Raw genomic sequence first — 21,050 nt, forward strand, 5'->3', positions numbered from 1 at the left:
TACGTTCAGTTGATTAGTTCACAACTTGACTAAGTCATCCAAAGTAGGACCAAAACATGAATTGATTGATAATTGCTACTATCACTTTCTAAAGTTAAAGTAACAGGTGGCCTTCAAATTTGCCATAAAGATGACTTAGGCTTATATTTTCAATTGATCAGAAGTACAATTTTGGAATTCAGGCAAATCAACCACGCAAATAAATGCATGGCTGTCAACTTTGCCATAGACTTGGGCAATCACAGCAAGTAGAAAATTGAAGAAAGATCCAGGATTTGAAATTTATGCGTTTCTACAATAATTTTAAGTTATGTATATATATATATTATAAATATATACATCGTTAATGTAAGAAACTTTTTGAATTATCTAGTCATTCAAAAGATATTTATAGGTAAGTTCTCTTGAAATTTGAAATTTATAATATTGAAAATAAGATATATTACCGGCTCACAAAAACAAATAATTGACCTGATGGTGACTAATCCGACACACTTTAAGGGCTTGTTTGGTTGGGAAACAAGTTATCTGGGAATTGTTATCCCACCCTCCTACAGGAATAAAAATAATATTACAATCCGGGGATAACTAATCTCGAAATTATTTATATCCCAACCAAACATGGGATAAACTCATCTCAAATTTAATTTCAGAATTAATTATCCCTTATCGCTCGTACCAAACGAGCCCTAAGGATTGATATTCCAGTCAACTTGCTCGTCTCTAAACTTGCATTTCCTGGTCGTGAAGTCATCTAAGCAAACAAAATTTTGCCCCAATTTGTCACTGCATTCTTGAAATTTTGCCCCATTTGTTACTGCTCGTCTCTAAACTTATAAATTTTTTTTCTTTCTTCCTATTTAGTAGGTGCGGATAGATATGATTTGGGGAAATAGTTTAGTTTCAATACTGACTTTACTTACGGGTTCATTTATATAATACCATGGTTAAATAATTTAATAAGGTAAAAACATATCCTAAATAAAATTTATTAAGTGAGAAAAATTTATGTACAAACACATGTTATATATTTATTAATTTGGTGTTAACACCTTTGAGAAAAATTTATGTACAAACACGTGTTATGTATTTATTAAATTGGTGTTAACACCTTGTACAATAAAATTACAAATTTGAGTTTAAGGAGCCATTTGGACATGGTTTCAAACCATGGTTTGAAATCATGTTTAGACATGCAATTTGGATATCTTAAGTTATATTTTCTCTTATAGGCATAAAAACCCCACAAGTTGTGAAAACTATCAAAACATTCTCAATTCTTATATAATCTTACCAAATAAGCAAGTCATAGTTCGTAACAAAATTAATACGCTACAAGAAGACCTTTCTAAAAAATACAACACCAATTAATCAAATTTTAGTTCAATAAAAACGAAAATTAACATGAATAGTAATGAGGTTGGTCGACATAAATAAAGGTTGGTGGAAGTTAATGAGGTTAGTAAATTATCGGTGGGAGTAATTGTTAAAAATATCTACCAACTTATGAGTCTTTTTTTACAAAATATAAACTTATGGGATAAACTCATCTCAAATTTAATTTCAGAATTAATTATACCTTATCTCTCGTACCAAACGAGCCCTAAAGATTGATATTCCAGTCAACTTGCTCGTCTCTAAACTTGCCTCTCTTGGTCATGAAGTCATCTAAACAAACAAAATTTTGCCCCATTTGTCACTGCATTCTTGAAATGATGACTATTTTCATTTTCATGTTGCCATGTTGGAAAGGCACTGACATGTAGAGGTGCCTAAAGTCCTATATAAACCTTCTACTAGAGGTTTACAACATCAGCAAACAATAGTTTTAGAAAAGAAAGAACATTATAAATAGTCCAAAAAAATGGACACTACTTTACTGGGGATGAAGGATATGAGGAATATTAAGTTTTGGTTGTTGGTGGTTTATCTAGTGGTTATGGCCCATCAGTGGCAGAGGTAAGTCTATGAATCGGTTCAATTGAACCCACTTCGTTCAAAAGTTACACTATACAAATGGATTAACAACAAATCTTTTGGTGTATATAGAAACTGTTAAATCTGCTTAATATTATTGGCTCAATGATAAGGGCATAGAAGGCATTGCTTAGCTTTAAGCCTCCAAGGATTGAAGGCTCCAAAAGTACTAATCTAATTATGTATATTATAAAATATAATTTCTATAGTTATCATTAATATCAAGTTTCAAGGTTTTTTTCTCTCACTTTTGGATTTGGTGGAGATTATTTGAATGGCTGAGTAAATTATGATATATTTAACTTTATTTTACTCTTCAATTTTGATTTTTCCTCTATGTATATTTATTTCTTGTTTTGTATTTCTAACGACTTAACTTTTCAATTTCAATCCAGTTTTCCTAGATTAGCTATTTCTCTTGTCTTGTTTAATTGATCCATCGTTCAAGAAGTAAGTTTTTTTATATCTTAGTACTATACGGAGCTTATGGCCCCTGATTCATTGTACTAATTACTGCTATAGCTAGTGTTGTATTAGTATATTGCTAGTGAACTTACACAGTAAGCTATAAAGGTAGAAAAAATAAGATCAATCAAGAGACAACAGTTCCTCATGTTATGATTTAGCTTTAAGCCACTAATTCTTTTGAACGCTCCTACTCCTTGATAATTAATCGTATTTCATCATTTAAATTTAAATATTTTTTATACCCTTTTGTTAGGATTACTGGCTCCGCCACTATGCTCGACATGTGTTGGGAGGAAGAGAGAAATGCTCTCTTAGATTTACAAGCAAACATGATGAGTTCAAATGGTGGAGACTTAGCCCTTTGGGTAGCCTATAATGAGAGTGGTTTTTTGGATTGTTGTTCTTGGCGTTGGGTAAAATGCAACTTAGCAACAGGTCGAGTGATTGAACTCAATCTCAAAGCAGTAAGGCAAGGAGCAGGGGATGGTTGGAGTTTTAATGCCACTCTATTTCTTCCATTCAAATCACTAGAAGTTCTTATATTGTCTGATAATTATATTATAGGGTCGACCAAAAATGAAGGTTGATTTCTTTTTACCTCATCTCTCTTTTTCTCTATAATCATATGGGATCTGAAACTCATTGGCTCAATTCACTCAGATTCCTATTGTATAGGGTTCATTTATTCCCTACTAAGAATTATTTATTTTCAGAGCTCAAACCCGAAATCTCTAGTTAAGGAAGAAGGAATTTCATCCATCGCACCACATGATTCGCGACTAAACCACAAGCTAATTTTCGATGAAAATTTCCGAGGGAGTCCTACGGAAATTGTCTCATTGAAAGCTATCCGATGGACATTCTGTTGCAAATCTCATATTTCCAAAGGACTTCCCTCAAAAATTTCTGTCAAGAAATATTTTGAAAGCATTGTTTGGTTATAAAAAATGACTAATTTTTGGGCAGTTTTTGAATATGAGTTTTTAAAGTTTCAAAAAGTGGTTTAGACTACTTTTGAATTTTTCTACACACAAAACTTCAACTTCTTTTCAAGCAGTAAAATGCATGTCCAAACACAATTTCAACTTTCAAAAACCATATTTTTCATCTTATCTTAAAAGACTCCTTTTTCAAATTTCAACCAAATATATGTCCAAACGCTAGCTATGTATGCACATTAACCATGCTTTTTTTTTTTGTCACTTGTGATTTTATTATCCAGGATTCGACAAATTGTCACGTCTGACCAACCTGAAAGTACTCGATTTGCAGTCAAATTATCTCCGCTTTTCAAATGTTTTAACACCTCTGTGTTGGATATCATCTCTTGAGGTTCTACGACTTAATCCTTTGCCGAGCACACAACTGGATGCAACTAAATTCCCTCCGTTGAAAAATCGCTCTATGCCTATAGGTACGTTGTTCAAAATACTACTACTTTTTTTTTTTTTTGTGTATAAATATAAAAATTGTTGAATTACCTTGCATAACGAGAATTTTAATAGTAATGATAAAAGGTAACACCAAAATAGTTTTATGTTGTGGGTAAGAATTTAAATCATGGTACTATATCTATTTTTGAATTCCTTTGCTTGAAATTCTTGCTCCGTCAATGGATGCCGCCCTTTTTTTACTTCTAAAAATTATGGTTTTTGGACTAACTTACGCTCACGGCGACTAATTTCATACCCTCTTCTGGACATACAAATTAATCATAGCAGTATACTCTTTCCTTCTTTTTATATGCATATAATAAGGGTTGTTGTGATATATTTTTGAACTGTGGCCATTGTTGGATGATATTAGGACTCACTTGAAATAGTTCTATTTTTAGATGAAGGCCTAAGTGAGAAATGTCCCGGGATGAGCAATTTAAGGGTACTCACGTTGACAGGTTATGAAATCAATGACATCAACGCCCTTTCTGCACTGGGTAAGCTCCTTTCCCATACAAATATATGTATACAATTTAACATGGAGATTATACTACAAGATGACTAAAAAAATTATATAAAAGAGAAAAAACAAGAAGTGAGTAAAGACGGTGGATCAAATAAGACTAAGGGTGTTTCTTGGTATGGAGTAATATAAGTATTTTTCAATCTTGTTATGTTTAGAAAAATAAATTTCTTAAAAGCCACCATCAAAAGGTTGTGTTCGGATAGATAGGTTTCCTCCGCCCTTAACTAGAAGTTTCAAGTTCGAGTCCTGAGAATGTAGAAAAAAAAACTTGATAGGGAGTGCTTCCCCCCTTAATGGGCCTTACTCGATGCAAATATGAATTAGTCAGATCCTTAAAACATGTACCGGACACCAGGCGGAAAACCCAAAAGTTCCTTAAAAGTCGAGCATATGTGGTCAGAGTAGGAAAAATGAATTTCATAAGTGATATTCGGTGCTAATTATCTCCTCCCCATCCTCAACAGTACATCCACCATCCCCTCACCTCAACAGTGTTTGCTTATATTATGTATAAATATTCTTGGGATAATATTCTCCACTTACTTATCAAACACTAAAAATAAATTAAAAAGTTAGTTTTTAGAAAATATTCCCTCCTAAAACCACAAAGAAGAGAATGGTTACGCTCAAATATTTTGTTTTTGTCCCTAGCTAATAATGAATTTCATAAACCAATGCAGGTTTTGGTACACATACTGGATTGAGGAATTTAGAGAGACTCTATTTGTTTGACAATGACTTCAATTCCACCATCTTTTCATCTCTCAAGCATCTTCCATCTCTCAAGCATCTGGATCTCTATAACAATGACATTGATGGAAAAATTGAAATGAATGGTTCGTTAAACTTCTTACCATCCAAGTTTCACCCCTTTATCACATGCATATTGCTTCATCGTCGTAAAATGATTGTGGTGGGACGGATAGAATTGCCTTGACCCTTAATGAAAGGTCTCGAGTATGATCCCTGTCAATGAAAAAATCTTAGTAGGGGGCGCTTCCTCCATTGTGCGAATCCCAATTAATGGGCCCCAAAGCGAGTACTGGACACCCGAAAACGTCTCGAAAAAAACATGTTGCTTCATTAAGATATCGACCGTACAACTAAATATCTCAAGTATCTTCTTTTTTGTTGTGCTTATAATTTATTTTGATTTAATTGTCTAGATATAATTGCCTTGAGCAATTTGGAATTTCTAGATCTCCGGATGAACAATTTTGAGGGCTTTGTGACTACCAAAGGTACATGGATTACTAACTTCAAAGAATTGTTATTGTACTTGTTATTGGATTATTTGATAAATGCAATAATTGTCTACCTCAGAAATAGATTGAATTTATCTATTATTGTGTGACAAAGGATAGATTTAATGTTAACACTAAGATCTATTCCTTCTTATGCACCAATAACCAGGTAGTAAAAGAATGAGTTCTCTAAGGAATTTAAGACTTGGAAGTTCTAATTCCAACTCCACCAACATCTTACAATCCTTAAAATCATTCTCATCTCTCAAGGGGCTTTCTTATGAATATAGTGATCTCACTGCTTCTGCCATAACTTATGGTAAACTCTAACTCAAAGTCTCTCTACATTACTACTACAACCATTTTTTTTTTAAAATATTGGTGTTGTGATTCTTTTTCTTTTCTTTGTCTTTGACTCTCTGATATAAGAGTTGAGAAATCTAAGCACACTGGAGTACTTGTACTTGGAGGGATCTTATTTAAATGAGAATTTTCTTTCAAGCATTGGACAAATGACTTCTCTTAAAGTGTTGAATATCGCTTTTGGTGGGGGTTATGGCACCCTCCCTAATCAAGGTAGTGTTATTTTCTCTTTTTTTCTTTTTTTTTTTTTTTTTTAAAAAACACATTGCCATGATTCTATATATACATGCATAATTGTTGTGAAAGATCGTGAGTTAACTAACATACAATCACGCTAATGTAAATAGAATAGAAGAAATAAAACAGGGATTTAAAGAGATTCGGCCAAACCTACATCCTCAGGGCAAAAGCAGAGAGAGCTTTCCACTATAAATGAGAATAATCATGTAAAAAATCCTCGGCTACAACTCCTTTTTGTAGATCCAACAAATTCCTAAACCTACAAAGTCAATGGGTTTCTCAAACTTACTAGTAAATCTGACATAATTATAGGGTCCGTTTGGTCATGAAATTTTTTCACTTTTTTCCGGAAACGTTTTCACTTTATTTGAAAAATCAACATTTGGCCATGGAAATTCCAAATACAACTTGAAGTTGTATTTGGAATTTGAAAAACACCAAAAAACTTGTTTTCACTTTTTTCCCTTTTTCCATTTGCAATACATTCAAAAAATCAAATATTCTTTGCAAAAACTATAACCAAACACAACTCCATCTTGAACTCCAACTCCAAAATACCAAATAAAGTGAAAAATATTTTGTTTTCATGGCCAAACGCCTATTTATAATTCGCAGGATTTAAGACAAACTACAATAACAAATACTTATTGTAGAAATTTTTGTTAGCTAAATGTCATCTGAACCTTTTCTCTTTGAAATATAGGTTGGTGCGAACTCAAAAACCTCCAAGATGTGTCATTCGTTAACAATGATTTCGAGGGAACACTTCCTTCATGTCTTGGAAACTTGACATCACTTCGATGGCTGAGACTTGATGAGAATAGCCTCACTGGAAATATAGCTTCATATCCTCTTTGGAGAAGACTCACATCACTTGAGTTCTTGGATATTTCATCTAACCAATTTGAAGTTCCACTATCATTCAATCAATTCGCCAACCACTCAAAACTTACCTACTTGAATGTTGGGTATAATACTATAACTACAGATACCGAATTCAAGAATTGGGTCCCGAATTTCCAGTTGCAGCTTTTTGCTATTCAGGAATGCATAAACCTTCAAAAATTGCCTTTTTTCCTCCATTACCAGCATGACTTGAGAGTTCTTGCTATAGACACAAATCATTTACCAGGAAACTTTCTGACTTGGTTGTTAAAGAATAACACCAGACTTGCAGGCCTTTACGCTAGAGATAACGCTTTCATCGGACCATTGAAGTTGCCATCCAGTACTCATTTCTGTTTAAAGGAACTTGATGTCTCTAATAACAAACTAAGCGGACGTGTTCCAGCAAACATAAGTTCAATCTTCCCAGTGCTTCAAATTCTGAACATGTCAACAAATTTGCTTGAAGGTCCTATACCTTCTGATATTGGCGGCTTTAATTTAGTTGTGCTAGACCTCTCTCTCAATTTCTTGTCTGAAGGAGTTCCTAGCGATCTGGCAATTGGTTCTCCAGGACTGACTTACCTCCGGCTGTCAAACAACAAGTTGTCAGGGCAAATATTTTCAAAGGATGTCAGACCAAGTAAATTATTTTACTTGTACTTGAATGGCAATAGGTTTGAGGGACCGTTACCTAGTAACATTTTTCTCAAACCCCTTATTGCACTGGATGCTAGCAGCAATAACTTCTCTGGAGAGATTCCGAGATGGATTAGAGATAACACAAGATTGTTACAGCTCGATGTGGCTAGAAATCATCTCGAAGGCTCAATTCCAGTTGAGATTTGCAATTTGAAGCTCATTCGGATCTTAGCTTTGTCCGAAAACAGACTTTCAGGTTCTGTTCCTTCTTGTGTGAGTGGTTTACCCCTTGAACACATCCATCTAGACAAAAATCAATTGGGTGGTGAACTTGAAGATTCACTTTTCAACATCTCTTCTCTGATAACATTGGATCTTGGCCGCAACAGTTTTACAGGAAGTATCCCACACACCATAGGCTCACTTTCATATTTGAACTTCCTTCTCCTCAATAATAACCAATTGGAAGGAGAAATTCCAACTCAGATTTGTCTGCTAAACAAGTTATCCATCATGGATTTGTCTTTTAATAAGCTTTATGGCCCTCTCCTTCCTTGTTTGGGTAACTTAACACAAGCGGAAAATGATGCAGAAGCTAGAAGTGTATATTATCATCTACCTTACAGGTTAGCGTGGCTAGAATTCTCGGATTGGATAAGTTCAACAAGGCACTACCGGCACTACCACATTTCATATGGAGTTCTAAGTGACTTCTCTATGGTAGATGTGGAAAACCAGGTCCAGTTTTCAACAAAAAGAAACTCTTACACTTATAAAGGAAGCATTCTAAAATATATGACTGGTATTGATCTCTCAAGTAACAAATTAACAGGTGAAATTCCCATTGAGCTAGGGAACTTGAGCAAAGTACATGCATTGAATCTATCGCACAACCATATCTTTGGAAGAATCCCAAATACATTCTCCAATTTACATGAAATCGAGAGTTTGGACCTATCCTACAACAACTTGAATGGGAGAATTCCTGTTGGCCTACTTGAGCTATATTCTTTGGAGATATTCAGTGTAGCATACAATAACTTATCTGGTGCATTACCACCATTTAAAGCTCAGTTCTCAACTTTCAATAAAAGCAGCTATCAATGGAATCCTTTGCTTTGTGGTTCTCCATTAGACAACGAGTGTAGCGATACTAAATCGTCAAATAACTCAAATGATGGAAGTGAGGAATCTGAAGGCTTTGTGGATATGGAGGAATTCTACATCGGCTTTATTGTGTCTTATGGAGCGATCTTGATGGGACTAGCTGCAGCACTCTTCCATCCTTATTGGAGAACAGCATGGTTTAGGCTTGTTGATGTTTTGATGTTCTCTTCTTACTATTTTCTGTTAGACAATGTTGTTACACCCCTCAAGAATAGATGGTGGAGGAACCTTAGGTAATTGTTGTTCTCACTCTTAGGGTCGTTGTTATGCTAGGATTAGTAATGCTGGAGTTAGTTATGATGGCAATATTTCTTATCGACCGTTTGGTTTATTGTATTAAAAATAACATGCATTGCTTAACTTCTGAATAGGGTGTATAAGAATAGTATGATATTATTAATGCTATGGTTTATTATGTATAAGAATAGTATTGAATATGGTGTATAAGCAATACTGATATTAATTGTGCTAGACTTAAATTTTGCAACCAAACATTGTACTATAATTTTTTAATTTTTTAATGAAGAACATTGTACTATAATTTATACCAACACTAGTGAATTGGTTCGCGCTTCGCACGATTATAAAACTCTTATTGAATTTATGTAATTTTTTTAATATCCGAATAATATAATATTTTAAATCTCTTTTAGTCCTCAAATTCAAATGGATTAGATTTTATGTTCTAAAGCATTTTATTATTGTCACTTAGTTTTATTCTTTTTTTTTTTTTTGTAACAATTTTATGGGTTTTAATCTTTCAGAAATACTTGAATTTTATATAATAATATAATCTGTATAGGTGGAACATTGTTTAAACATAGTTTTCCTTTGTTCATTTATTTTAGGGGTTTACTCTCTTTATGTCGATATGCGTATAAATTTTAAACATAATTTTCCTTTATTCATCTAATTTGTTAAGTATATAGATAGCATCTAACTTCTCTTCTCTATCTTCAAGAGTTACATTTTAATTCTTTCTTCTTTTAAAAAATCTTCGAAAAGAAAAATGCATCAACAACAATGTCTACTACAAAAGTAATAAGAAATAATAAGGTAAGGGGAGAAATCTCCTTGATTAATTTTTGCCTTATCTTTTTCCTTTCTTTCCCCTTTTCTTTTCGTTAATTCTTTGTTTCTTACTTCCTCGGCCATTCATTTTAAGAGAGAGTATTTACCTCCTGCTCCTTCTTCAGCTGGAACATCACATTCTTTATAACCAACAACTCACTCTAAAGCTACTCTTTTCCATCATCAAAATTATACTAAAATTTCATAAAATAAAAAATAAAAAAATACTGCTCATTTTTAAAAAAATATTTTCATATGAATTCAACACATGATATCGTCGAAAAATGACAGAAAATTCAAAATAGAACGAAATTTTCAAGCTTCAATTTCATTAAGAATCCTTTTGACAATTGAGAAATTTATCATTTACTAATTTCTTTTCATTGGAAATATGTAAAATTAGATGGTAAAGCTAATTGTAAATCAACATTTTCACTATTATTTTTGATATATTTTTCAACCTTAGCAGTTAACAGCTAAGCAACAAAAACATGCTTACACAATATATAAAAATACAGGATAGAGGAATGAGAAGTATAAATTATTTTAAAAAGAAATGAAACAAATAGAAATCACAAGAATCCACCAAAAATAATATTATTATAAAATTGACAAAATAAAATAAAATAGGGGAATATTACATCCACGTATAAATCCATTACTCACCTATTTTCAATCTGCAAAAAAAAAAAAAAATCATATCCATGTCTAAATAATAACATGTAATGTACTAGGAATTAAAAAAAAATAAAAAATAAACGAAGAGTTCAAAAAACCTCACCTGGCGTAAACAAAAAAGAGACCAAATTGGTTGATAGGGAAGGGGTGATTAAATTTGTTTACTTATTATACGTTGATAAGGATTTTTTGTAGAAAAGTAATAATGATTTGTAATTAAAGCTAAAAAAAAAAAAACTAAAACTTTAAACCCATTTATGGGTTATTTAATAACTTTTTGAATCTGTACGTTTCAAATGTACGCTACCCAGCAACAATGATCGTGGGCGACTCCTGACTAACAAAGTTTATTCTGGCTTGAGTGCTACATTTATTGCATGAGCCTTTTATTAATCCATAGGTTAGTCGTATAAATGAACCAAAAAAACGCAATTAAAATTGAGAAAAATGTCAAAAAAAAAAAAAAAAAAGATAAATGCAAATGTTGGTCATAGAAAGGTAGAATAAAACGATAAAGTGAAACTTTACCATTGTCATACAATACTAAAAGTGGAAAGCCCCTTAGTTAGAAGTTGGATTATGATAATACCCTTCAAATATTGAGTGACCTTTTTATCCTTGATAGTTAAAACAAATTACTTTTAATTAGCTTTAATTAATTTACATTGCAGTTAATGGTTTCCCCCACCTCTCACTTACTAATAGTTGGATATTAATTTACAATTCAGTTATTTCTCCTTACATCTTCCGTGTAGTAATGTAATTGTCCGCTATGAATATGTTAACTATTAGTGATAGTAATGATTTTCAGTTACATATTAATTTAATATTTTTACAACCTTTTACGTGCCTATTCAATGCATTTGGAATTGATTTCTGTTACACTACTCTTATAGGAGTAATATTTTTTATAACAAAAAAAGTAAATTTACCTACTAAATTATAATAAATGATACAGTTCTACTACAATGAATCAAGACAACGGGGAAATAACTTGGTGGATTTCGTGCAAATGCCTATTCAATGAATTTGGAATTGATTTCATCTTCCTTTACGTTTAATATCTTGGAGTTCATTTCAACTTCCAGCAGCAGACTTAAGTCGTACAAATTGTCAATTAGCTATTGAACCATTGCAGAGCAAGATGATATTCTCTTCTTCTTCTCTCCTATTCAGTTTTTTCCCTCCATTTTGGGTAAGTGATGTGTTTTAATGACAAAGCGATGTTGGTGCGCATATGTGATTCATAGAGTAAGATGATTATATAGGTAACTTTAATCCTAATGGACCTTCAAATCCTATACATGTATATTCCTTCAAAATTAGATGAGTCATTTATGTATTTAAGATTGTTTTTCCAATTATTGTTTATCAAGTTTCGAATTCCTTGTTATTTATGCCAGATTTGTGCTTCTATCTTCATTCTTTCTAGCTAGCTTTTTCCTTAATTTTTCTTTAATGTTTCTTGGGTGTTAGCTTCTTTTTTTTTTTTGTTAATCAAACTGTCCATATTTATTGTTATTGGCAAAGAGTTACATATGATGAAGAAGGACTAGGCCTTGCCTTCTTGGACACTTGTACAGTTTGTGCAAAAATCTTGCACATCACTACATCAGTGCCATCCTAATACAGCTTAAGGAGGGTCAAAATAAATCATGCTCGGTTTCTTCTTCTTGACTCTAAAAACAGGAAATTGCCATCTATCCATGTTAAGGAGGCCCTTGATTTGTCCTGGCAAAGAGTTTGAGTGTGTAAAGACTATTGTTACCTCAAAAGTGTGACTCATATAAGCAAGTTTATCAGCCACTTTGTTGGCTTCTCTATAACAATGTTTAGTATTTACTTCATGACTAGAGGCTAACCTCCTAATTTCTTCTACTGTTTCTTTGATCCTCCATGGTGCAGTCCACTCGCCTGTGATGCAATTACGGAGGAGAAGAGAATCAATTTCAGTTATAATGAGGTTGTGTCCATTGTTGATACACCATCTGAGGCCAAACAGGAATGCATTTGCCTCTGCAGTGTTGCTGGTACCTTTTCCTAGTGGAAGAATAAATGTCGTGATGCATATACCTATAGAATCTCTAATCACCCCACCCCCTCCACTAATTTCTCCCACGCAAGAACCATCAGAGTTCATTTTGGCAAAAAGAATGGGGGGTTTTGAGCCATTTGACTGGGATGATAGTACTGTCTACGAACTTTGCTTCTATGAGTTTGAGTAAACTGGTCCAGCATTCAGGAATTTCAAACCTTGGGAAGGTTTTCCTTGTTAACTGACTAATGTTGAAAGAGATAAGTGCTATAGATCTTCTGGTAGAGGGTTTTTCATCTTCATATTTTGAATTACACCTTGATCTCCAGAGTTCCCACATGATGGATTGGTGGGAGGATCTTCAAAATGTAAACAACAATTGGATTTTTGGTTGAACAGTTCTAGCATCTTTGCAGTAGATTTCTGAGATTTGCATTTCTGATAAGGATTCCCATTTTTCCAGCAAAGAGATTCCGTATGAGTTGTGCATGTTGTCCTTCGCAAAAAAAGTGTTCAGCTGTTTCCATCCCTGGGCTCATACCTGCATTTAAACAACAAACACATTTAGAAACCAAGTTAATTTTAATTTTTTTTGCTACCTTGTCATCAGTTGGTAGCCTGTAGTGAATTGCCCTCCAAGCAATACATGACATCTTATATGGAACATCCTTATGCCAAAGTTTAGAGTCAATATGAGCAATAGTTCTTTTTTGCCTGAAGAGATTCCAAGCTGATGAAACAGAGAATGCTCTATGCTCAGAAGCTGTCCAATAAGGCCTATCCTCAGTGTGATCAAGATTAATATGATAGTTGTTGATGATTTGCTTGATATGGTCACTAGGTTGAGGAATTAGGACAGTCCAATCCCATTGTCCTTGCTTGAGTACATCCCTAATCTGAATATGCTGGTCAATTTTGTAGTCTTCCATCAATTCACAAAGGGTTCCTTGTTTGGTCCAGTTATCAAACCAAAAACTAGATTTCCCTCTTTTTACTTTCCACTAGATGTTGTTGTCAATCTCACTTATGATTTGAAGCATTGCTTTCTAACTATGGGATTGACCAGGCTTCCATTGTATGGTGTTAGGATGACCATCTCTACAATACTTTGCTCTCAAGAAGTTGGACCATAGGGAGTTGGATGCTCTGAATTTCCACCATTGCTTAGCAATAAATGCTCTGTAAGTATCCTCAAGTTTTCTGAAGTTAGAACCACCTTCTTTATATGGATAGCTTAGATTATCCTAAGATATCCAATGGTACTTCCCTCCTTCCTCATTACTTGACCAATAGAATCTGGTCAAGTAAGTTTCTATCAACTCAAAAGTACCCTTTGGAGGATGTACTGCAGCAAGGGTATGCACATTGAGAGCTTGCAGTACATGTCTGATAAGGGTAGCTCTACCACCAAAAGAAAGGAACTTGAGATGCCACCCTTTAATTCTATTGATGACTTTATTGATCATCTCTGGAAAGATATCAATAGTTTTCCTTCCTGTATATATTGGGCAGCCCATTTGATTATAAAGTGTTCATATCTTATATGAAGAATTCTCCCAACCCTTTTGATATTGCTTAGTGTAGTACTGGGGGCCATGGTGAATGAGCATTTGTCCTTATTGATGAGTTGCCCCGACACTCTATCACAGGTTGTCACAGTATTGAGGATTATCTGCAAGGATGCTTTTTTTCCACTACTAAAGATTATAGTATCATCTGCAAAGGATAAATGGTTAACTTGTGGGCCTGGATTATGCATAGAAAAACTACTAAAATCAGGTACTATATATAATGCATTGAGCATTTTGGAAAGTAATTCAGCAGATAAAACAAAAAGATTAGGTGAAAGAGGGTCTCCCTGTGTGAGGCCACTTCCTGATTTGAAAAATCCATGTCTGCTGCCATTTACTAGCATTGTGTACCAGTTATTAGAAATGTACCTGTAAATAAGATCAATCCAGGATTTAGCAAAGCTAAATTGTCTTAAAATGAAACATAAAAAAGGCCATGAAACCCTATCACAGGCCTTAGACATATGAAGTTTGATCACTACATTACCCCCTACATTGGGTCTGTTAATGTCATTTCCTAAGTAAGCAAAATGTATTCAGTAATAGCTCTCCCTTTCACAAAGCCACTTTGATTATAGCTTATAATTCTAGGTAAGATTTTAGACAGTCTAGTGTTGATTACCTTAGCAAAAATCTTACTAGAAGTATTACATAAGCTAATAGGCCTAATATTAGTAAACTCTTGAGGAGAAGAAACTTTAGGAAGCATAACAATACAAGTATGGGAGAAAATTTTTGGAAGGATAGCACCTTGGAAGAAAGCAGTTACTGCAGCATGAAGAACAGCAGCAATAATTGGCCAAGTGGATTGGTAGAATTTTCCACTTAGACCATCTGGGCTTGGGGCACTATCAGGGTCAATTGGGAAGACAGTATCCTTGATTTCATGGAGATCAGGTTGAGTGGTAAGGGAGATGTTGTCTTCATTGGAGACACATCTTTCCATCGCATGAAGTACTGAGCTATCCTCCTCAATAACCTCAGTTTTAAAAAGATTGGAAAAGAACTTAACTGCAGCTTCAGCTACCAGAGGAGTTCCTTCTACCCAATTTCCTTCTAGATCCTTGATTTTTTGAATGTTCAGCCTCTTCCTCTTCTCTTTAATGACACTATGAAAGAAAGCAGAGTTGTTATCACCTTCTTCAAGCCATTTCACTTTTTCCTGGATTTTTAAGTATCTGATGAATTCAGCTTTAGCTTTAGACAAGTTCATTCTATTCTCAGGGGTGTTGTTACTGATGGATTCCACTTCTAAGTCCCTGATGAGAACTTCAAGTCTTTTGGGTCCTGCATAAAAATCCCCAAAAGCTATTCTGGACCAAGCACTCAGAGCTTTACCAGTACTCTTGATTTTTTGGTGTAGAAATCGTAGGGGATTATCCTCATGGATTTGGGGCCAAACTTCCCACCACTGACAAATAATCCTCATGCTCAGCCCAAATATTAAGAAATTTGAAAAACTTAACATGATTAGAGTTATCAGGAATACATTTGATTAAGAGAGGTGCATGATCAGAACAAATTCTTGAGAGGTGAGTTATAGTAGTTTCACTATATTTGTCAAACCACTGACTGTTTTAAAGGAGTCTATCAAGTCTTTTCCAAATAGTGTTTGGTGGATCTCTATTGTCACTCCAAGTAAATTTGGCCCCAAGATACCCTCTATCTTGTAGATTACAATCATCTTGGCAAGTGGTAAAGTCAAATCTCTCCTCTATTCTGTAGGGAATTTCTCCAATTTTTTCCTCTGGACTAGCTATAACATTGAAGTCCCCTACTACACCCCAGGGGCCATTGATTCTACCAGAAATATCTCTTAGATCATTCCAAAGGGAAACTCTAAGTTGTTCATCACACTTAGCATATATAATGGAGAGATGAAAGTCCACTGATTCCTGTTGATGAATGATATGAACTAACATCCACTGATTCTTGTTGATGAATGATATGAACTAACACATATTGTTCTTTGTCTTCAATGATATCTAGTTGATACCCTATGGACCAAAAGATCCAAATCTCATTGGAGTAGTTATAAAAACAGTGAGGGTACCCCAACTTCCTTTTGAATTTTTCAATTTTCCTAGAGTTCACCATTGGTTCTTGGATGAACATGTAGTGTTGATGTTTGAGAGTTTGAAGTCTTTCAATGGATCCTTGTGAACCTATTCCCCTTATATTCCATGAGAGTGTCTTAATCATGGGATACATTAGGAGATAGTGTTTTTTTTAGAGTTAGTAACTGATACGCTCAAATTACACCTGTTAATGGCGAAAAACGGACGTTGTCAAATATAGTAACCCAAACAAGGTTGGGGTCGAATCCCACAGGGAATATGGAGAGAAAGAGGTACTAATTGTATGCGATACTCGTCTTTAAAGGCTTTAATCCTATTCCTAGCATTTTAAAAAGGAGATTTGATTTGTATTCGCTACTTTGAAGTAATTGAAATTTGTTTAGATTGGAAGAACCAAAGTTGTGTCACCGCAATGATTAGATGTTATGCTATGGGTGTCAATATGATATATTTCTAATGGGTCGCGATTATGCATGCACTTAATCTCTAATACACTTTCTAATATTTCCCAATAGTTAGAAAGTATTTCTTTTCATGATTTTCCCAAATGCAGAAAAGTTATAAATAAGGTTGATTAAATATATCAAGTAGAACTCATCTTATTCCTAAGCGAGTTCATTAAACGAGGGTTAGCGCCCCGAGTCCTTGTTATATTATTTCAAATCACACCTTAATTCATCTTTCCAAATAAACTAGGGTTTGTGCATGAACAAATGTTTGCAGCCACTTGTAGAATAATGAATAAGAGAAATAATAAAATACATCACATCCCATTATATATATATATATATACAATGTTAGATACCCATTACATAGCACCCATCATTTTGGGTCCACAACTCTGATTAAAGAGACTACTCACACATTTTGGTCTCAAAAGTGGTAAGCAATAAATGAGACATAAAGCTTACAAATGTAATAAAGATGGTGGAATATAGAATCTTTTGTCTTCACTAAACTCCAAAGGGAGAGTATTCAATGCTCACCAACCAATGGGACTTTTTAGTTGAGTATCATAAAAGCTGAATCTCCAAAATGACCTAAAATGTTCTTTAAATAGGCTCCAAAAACGCACAGCAAAAACTGTCAAAATTGCCCCCCCCCCCCCCCCCCCCGCGATAGCAAGGTCGACGGACCGTCGATCGTTCGACGGTCCGTCGATTTCTTCGTCTTCTGTAACTTCAGCCCTGTGTACCATTTGACGGTGCCGTCGATCAATTCGACGCTTCGTCGAGTAATCCGTCTTTTTCTCCTCTGTTGAGAGGTCCTGCTTGACGACACAAACGACGAACCGGCGATCTGTTCGACGCTTCGTCGATGCCTCCGTCCTTTGTCGTCTTCAACTTTGTCCTCTCTGGAAAATTATGCTTTTTGACGATTCAAAGGACGGTTCATCGATTGATCAACGGACCGTCGATTCTCATTTCTGGCCAATTCTTCTGTTGTTCTTTGCTTTTTGCTTTTGGGCCACTGTTTTCCTAAAACACAACAAAAGCATATTAAATAGAACCAGACTTACTTGAAAACAGCCAAAATTCATAGTAAAAAGGCGTCGAATGTGCCACAAATCCGCGGCACATCAGTAACCAACTCTTTTGTGCTGTTGAATTCATTCCCATAGACTTGGGTCTGATTGTTCCCTCTAGGTGAGAGATTATTGAAATAGGCAACACCTTGTTGAACCTGGTTGGGATTACCAGGTTTTGTACAGGTAAGAATTGGTCTGTTACCTCTGATTTGTTCATCATCAGAGTTTGGGGTCTCTCTTTCTTTATCAATACTGGTCATGCAGAGGTCTTCCTCAGTCTTTGTAGGCAGTTTCCTCACTTGTTTCCATGTTAGATATTAACATGGGGGACACAATGATCCACCTCTTGAAATGGTTCAGCATGAGCTTCAAATTGTTGCTTCTCTTTTTCTTTAGCTCGTCTTCCAGTTATGACCTCAGCCAAGTTTGGTCTCAGCCTAAAGAGAGGAAGAATAGGGCATATCCTCTGTTGTTTTTCTTCTAGGCTCAACCCTTCAGTTCCTAATACCACTCCAGCAGGGATATTCACAGAAGTGGTAAATTTCTTTCTTCTGTTAGTAGCTTTCTTGCCAGGGTCCTGTACCATTACCATAGTAGTGTTCATGTTCTGGACAAGAACAGGAGTATCAGGATATTCAGTCTCATTGTTTTCTGTCCTCTTTACCATATTGTTCTTGATGTTCTGTAACTTCTTCATCTTTTGTTCGTTTCTAGCTTCTACTTTTTTTCCATTTTTGGCATGAGATCTCAAGGTGCTCACCCTTCCTCCTCCTGCCTGTATTTGCTCTGACTCATTGTTGATGGAGTTAGTACTCATAGTGTCCTCTCCCACAATGGGAAAGCTTTCCTGGTTAGATAACTCCTCCAAATTGTTACTCGTGGGAATCTATTGATGCACTGCTCCTGTCGTGTTGTTGTTGGCCTTACCTTTTGTCTCTTGACTTGCTTCCATAGGAGGATTTGTTTTGAAGGTGCTTTTGCCTCTCTTTCTTACCATAGTTTGCCAGTCAACCTCAGTATTGTGAGCTTTGTTATCATGTGGATTGATATCCATTTCAACACTATGTTGGGTTGAATTATCTCCCATGTTGGGGTTTTGTTGGTTCCCCTGTTCCTTGGGTACGGTTTTCACCACCTCTGTTCAATAGTTCAGGATGTAGTCTAGTGCATTTTTCATCAACATGACCTTTCTTATTGCAGTGGAAGCAAAAGGGCGGAATAAACTGATATTTAATTTTCTGAGAAATGAGTTCCTTGATGCCATCCTCATTGGTACTTTTCAATAACACTTCACTAACCATGGTCAAGTCTATCTCTACTCTAACTTTAGCAGTGGTAGGTCTAGATTTGGCTAAGGTGGCTTTGTCAAGTAGAAAAGGGGTGCCTATAGGCTCAACAATTCGACATACAGCATCCCATTCATAATAATGCCATAACAAACCCGGAAGATTAATCCAAACAGGAGCCAAAGTACTTTCAGCATTTGGCTTAAATTTGGTCGACCATTTCTGAATTTTCATAACATTTAAACCCCCCAAATGAATAAAGTTTCTAGACAATACATTGAGATGGTATTCAATATTATCAAAATCTAAAAATACATGACACATGTCATAAACTCCCACTTTAATAGTGCCTTTGCTAGGGACAATTTTTGCATTTTCTTTCCTAATGATGTCAATCTAAGGTCGGATAAGAGTGAAAATACCTATTATCGTCCAATTTATGTTTGGGCCCACAATGTGTTTTCCTCATGTGAGAAAGACACCACAGGTTTCCCGTTGAAAGTTCCATGAGGTTTTGGGGATAGCCGAACTCTGGATCTTTTGGTGTTACTAGTGCCAACAGTACTAGCATAGGAAGTTTTTTGGGGTTCCTTTCCATTGACCCGAGTTTGATTGCAGGTTGCAGGATTAGATTGATTAGGGATTTGGGGGTTGTTAGGAATTGGGGGCAGATTAGGACCCGAATTAGTGTTTAGGGGAATTAGAGAAGGGAAGTGAACGATGGGGTTGGAGGTACGAGGGATTTGTGGGGTAGAATTTTGATTATTATTTGGAGGCGGGTCACTGAGGACGGGCAGGTCCACGGTGAGGAACATGCTCGCACCAACGGTAACAATAACGGTCACTTAAAAATTTTTAAGAGAGCGAAAGTAAGAGGAAAGGAGGAGCTAAATTCTTATGGTTAATGATTCAACTACAACCTCTTGGGTGTTAGCTTCTTTCTGTTTTTGTAGATTGATGAAAATTTGGTTTAAACGATCTAAGATAGTTGACAATCTTGCATTTGAAATAATATGTTGCGAAGAGTTATGTATATGCGTATAATTTTATTTTTTCCCATCTAAGTTCTTAGTTCTAGGTTGAAGGAAAAAAAGTTTTGAAAGTGAAAATCTGGGAGGTAGCTACTTTTACTTCATTCATCGTATCTCTTTTACTTTTCTTTAGATATTCTAAAACAATACAAAGCACCAAGTATATGACTATTTATTACTTTGGGAGAAGATGCTATTCAAATATGTTTGAAATTACTCTTCTACGTTACAGAATAATATTAAATTATGATAGTGCTGCAAAAGTTGAATATAAATAAGTGACAGTTATATGAAGCTTTCTATCATAAATGCACGATTTATGCGCGCAAGAGTTTTTTTTTTTTTTTTTCCTGGGATATTCTTCATTAATTTGTATTTCTGGAAAACGAGCTTGTAAGGAATTTCAAGATAAACCTACTAAACATTGAGAATTATTGGGGCAACTTGCACTTTCTTTAAGATCATTGCTTATTCTAATTAAAATAACACATCGTTATAAAAGATTTATACTTGCACATGTCCAAGGACTAGTTTCTGTAATTGTACCTTATACCTCAAAAGCAAATATCTACTTGCAACTTCACAACTAAATGAGCCATTTCATTCAAACAACAAGAACTTAGCACTGCAAAAGAATGGAAGAACACGCTACCAAAGGAGATACCGATTCATCAGTTTGGTAAAAAGGAGAAGTGAATTAATTTCTAAGTTTAACTCAAACTTAAAGTTGATATACAATAAATGATCTATGCTATGCAATATTGACGAGATGGTGCAAACCTAAAACTAATAAAATAAGAACACACAATGAGCTTGTTTGGATG

At 34.8% G+C, this 21,050-nt stretch overlaps 2 protein-coding genes and 1 long non-coding RNA gene across 5 annotated transcripts; 2 read left to right on the top strand and 1 right to left on the bottom strand.

Moving 5' to 3' along the window:
• The first annotated feature begins 1,804 nt into the window (after nt 1-1,804).
• Nucleotides 1,805-9,493, top strand: LOC132615592 (cuscuta receptor 1-like). Its single transcript, XM_060330205.1, has 9 exons — nt 1,805-1,959; nt 2,699-3,027; nt 3,668-3,859; nt 4,280-4,378; nt 5,088-5,243; nt 5,574-5,648; nt 5,821-5,970; nt 6,081-6,227; nt 6,958-9,493. The coding sequence occupies exons 1-9, from the start codon at nt 1,865-1,867 to the stop codon at nt 9,183-9,185; spliced, it is 3,471 nt and encodes a 1,156-aa protein (XP_060186188.1). The 5' UTR covers nt 1,805-1,864; the 3' UTR covers nt 9,186-9,493.
• Nucleotides 9,494-10,287: 794 nt separating this feature from the next.
• Nucleotides 10,288-13,150, top strand: LOC132613876 (uncharacterized). Its single transcript, XR_009572125.1, has 2 exons — nt 10,288-11,892; nt 12,603-13,150. It is a non-coding gene; the product is annotated as an uncharacterized LOC132613876 (long non-coding RNA).
• A 304-nt stretch (nt 13,151-13,454) lies between these two features.
• Nucleotides 13,455-20,968, bottom strand: LOC132613875 (uncharacterized). Of its 3 annotated transcripts, none has more exons than XR_009572124.1 (2): nt 18,112-20,968; nt 13,455-14,672 (listed from the first exon to the last, which is right to left on the bottom strand). XR_009572124.1 is itself a non-coding variant. In XM_060328163.1 (2 exons), the coding sequence occupies exons 1-2, from the start codon at nt 19,791-19,793 to the stop codon at nt 14,195-14,197; spliced, it is 654 nt and encodes a 217-aa protein (XP_060184146.1). In that variant the 5' UTR covers nt 19,794-20,968; the 3' UTR covers nt 13,455-14,194. The 3 variants fall into 3 exon arrangements, 2 of the variants coding, with proteins under 2 accessions (XP_060184146.1, XP_060184145.1); XM_060328163.1 differs by having other exon boundaries at nt 19,618-20,968; XM_060328162.1 differs by having other exon boundaries at nt 15,054-20,968.
• Between the last annotated feature and the right edge of the window lie 82 nt (nt 20,969-21,050).

Source organism: Lycium barbarum, chromosome 10 (assembly GCF_019175385.1).
Source record: "Lycium barbarum isolate Lr01 chromosome 10, ASM1917538v2, whole genome shotgun sequence".
Lineage (NCBI taxonomy): Eukaryota > Viridiplantae > Streptophyta > Magnoliopsida > Solanales > Solanaceae > Lycium > Lycium barbarum.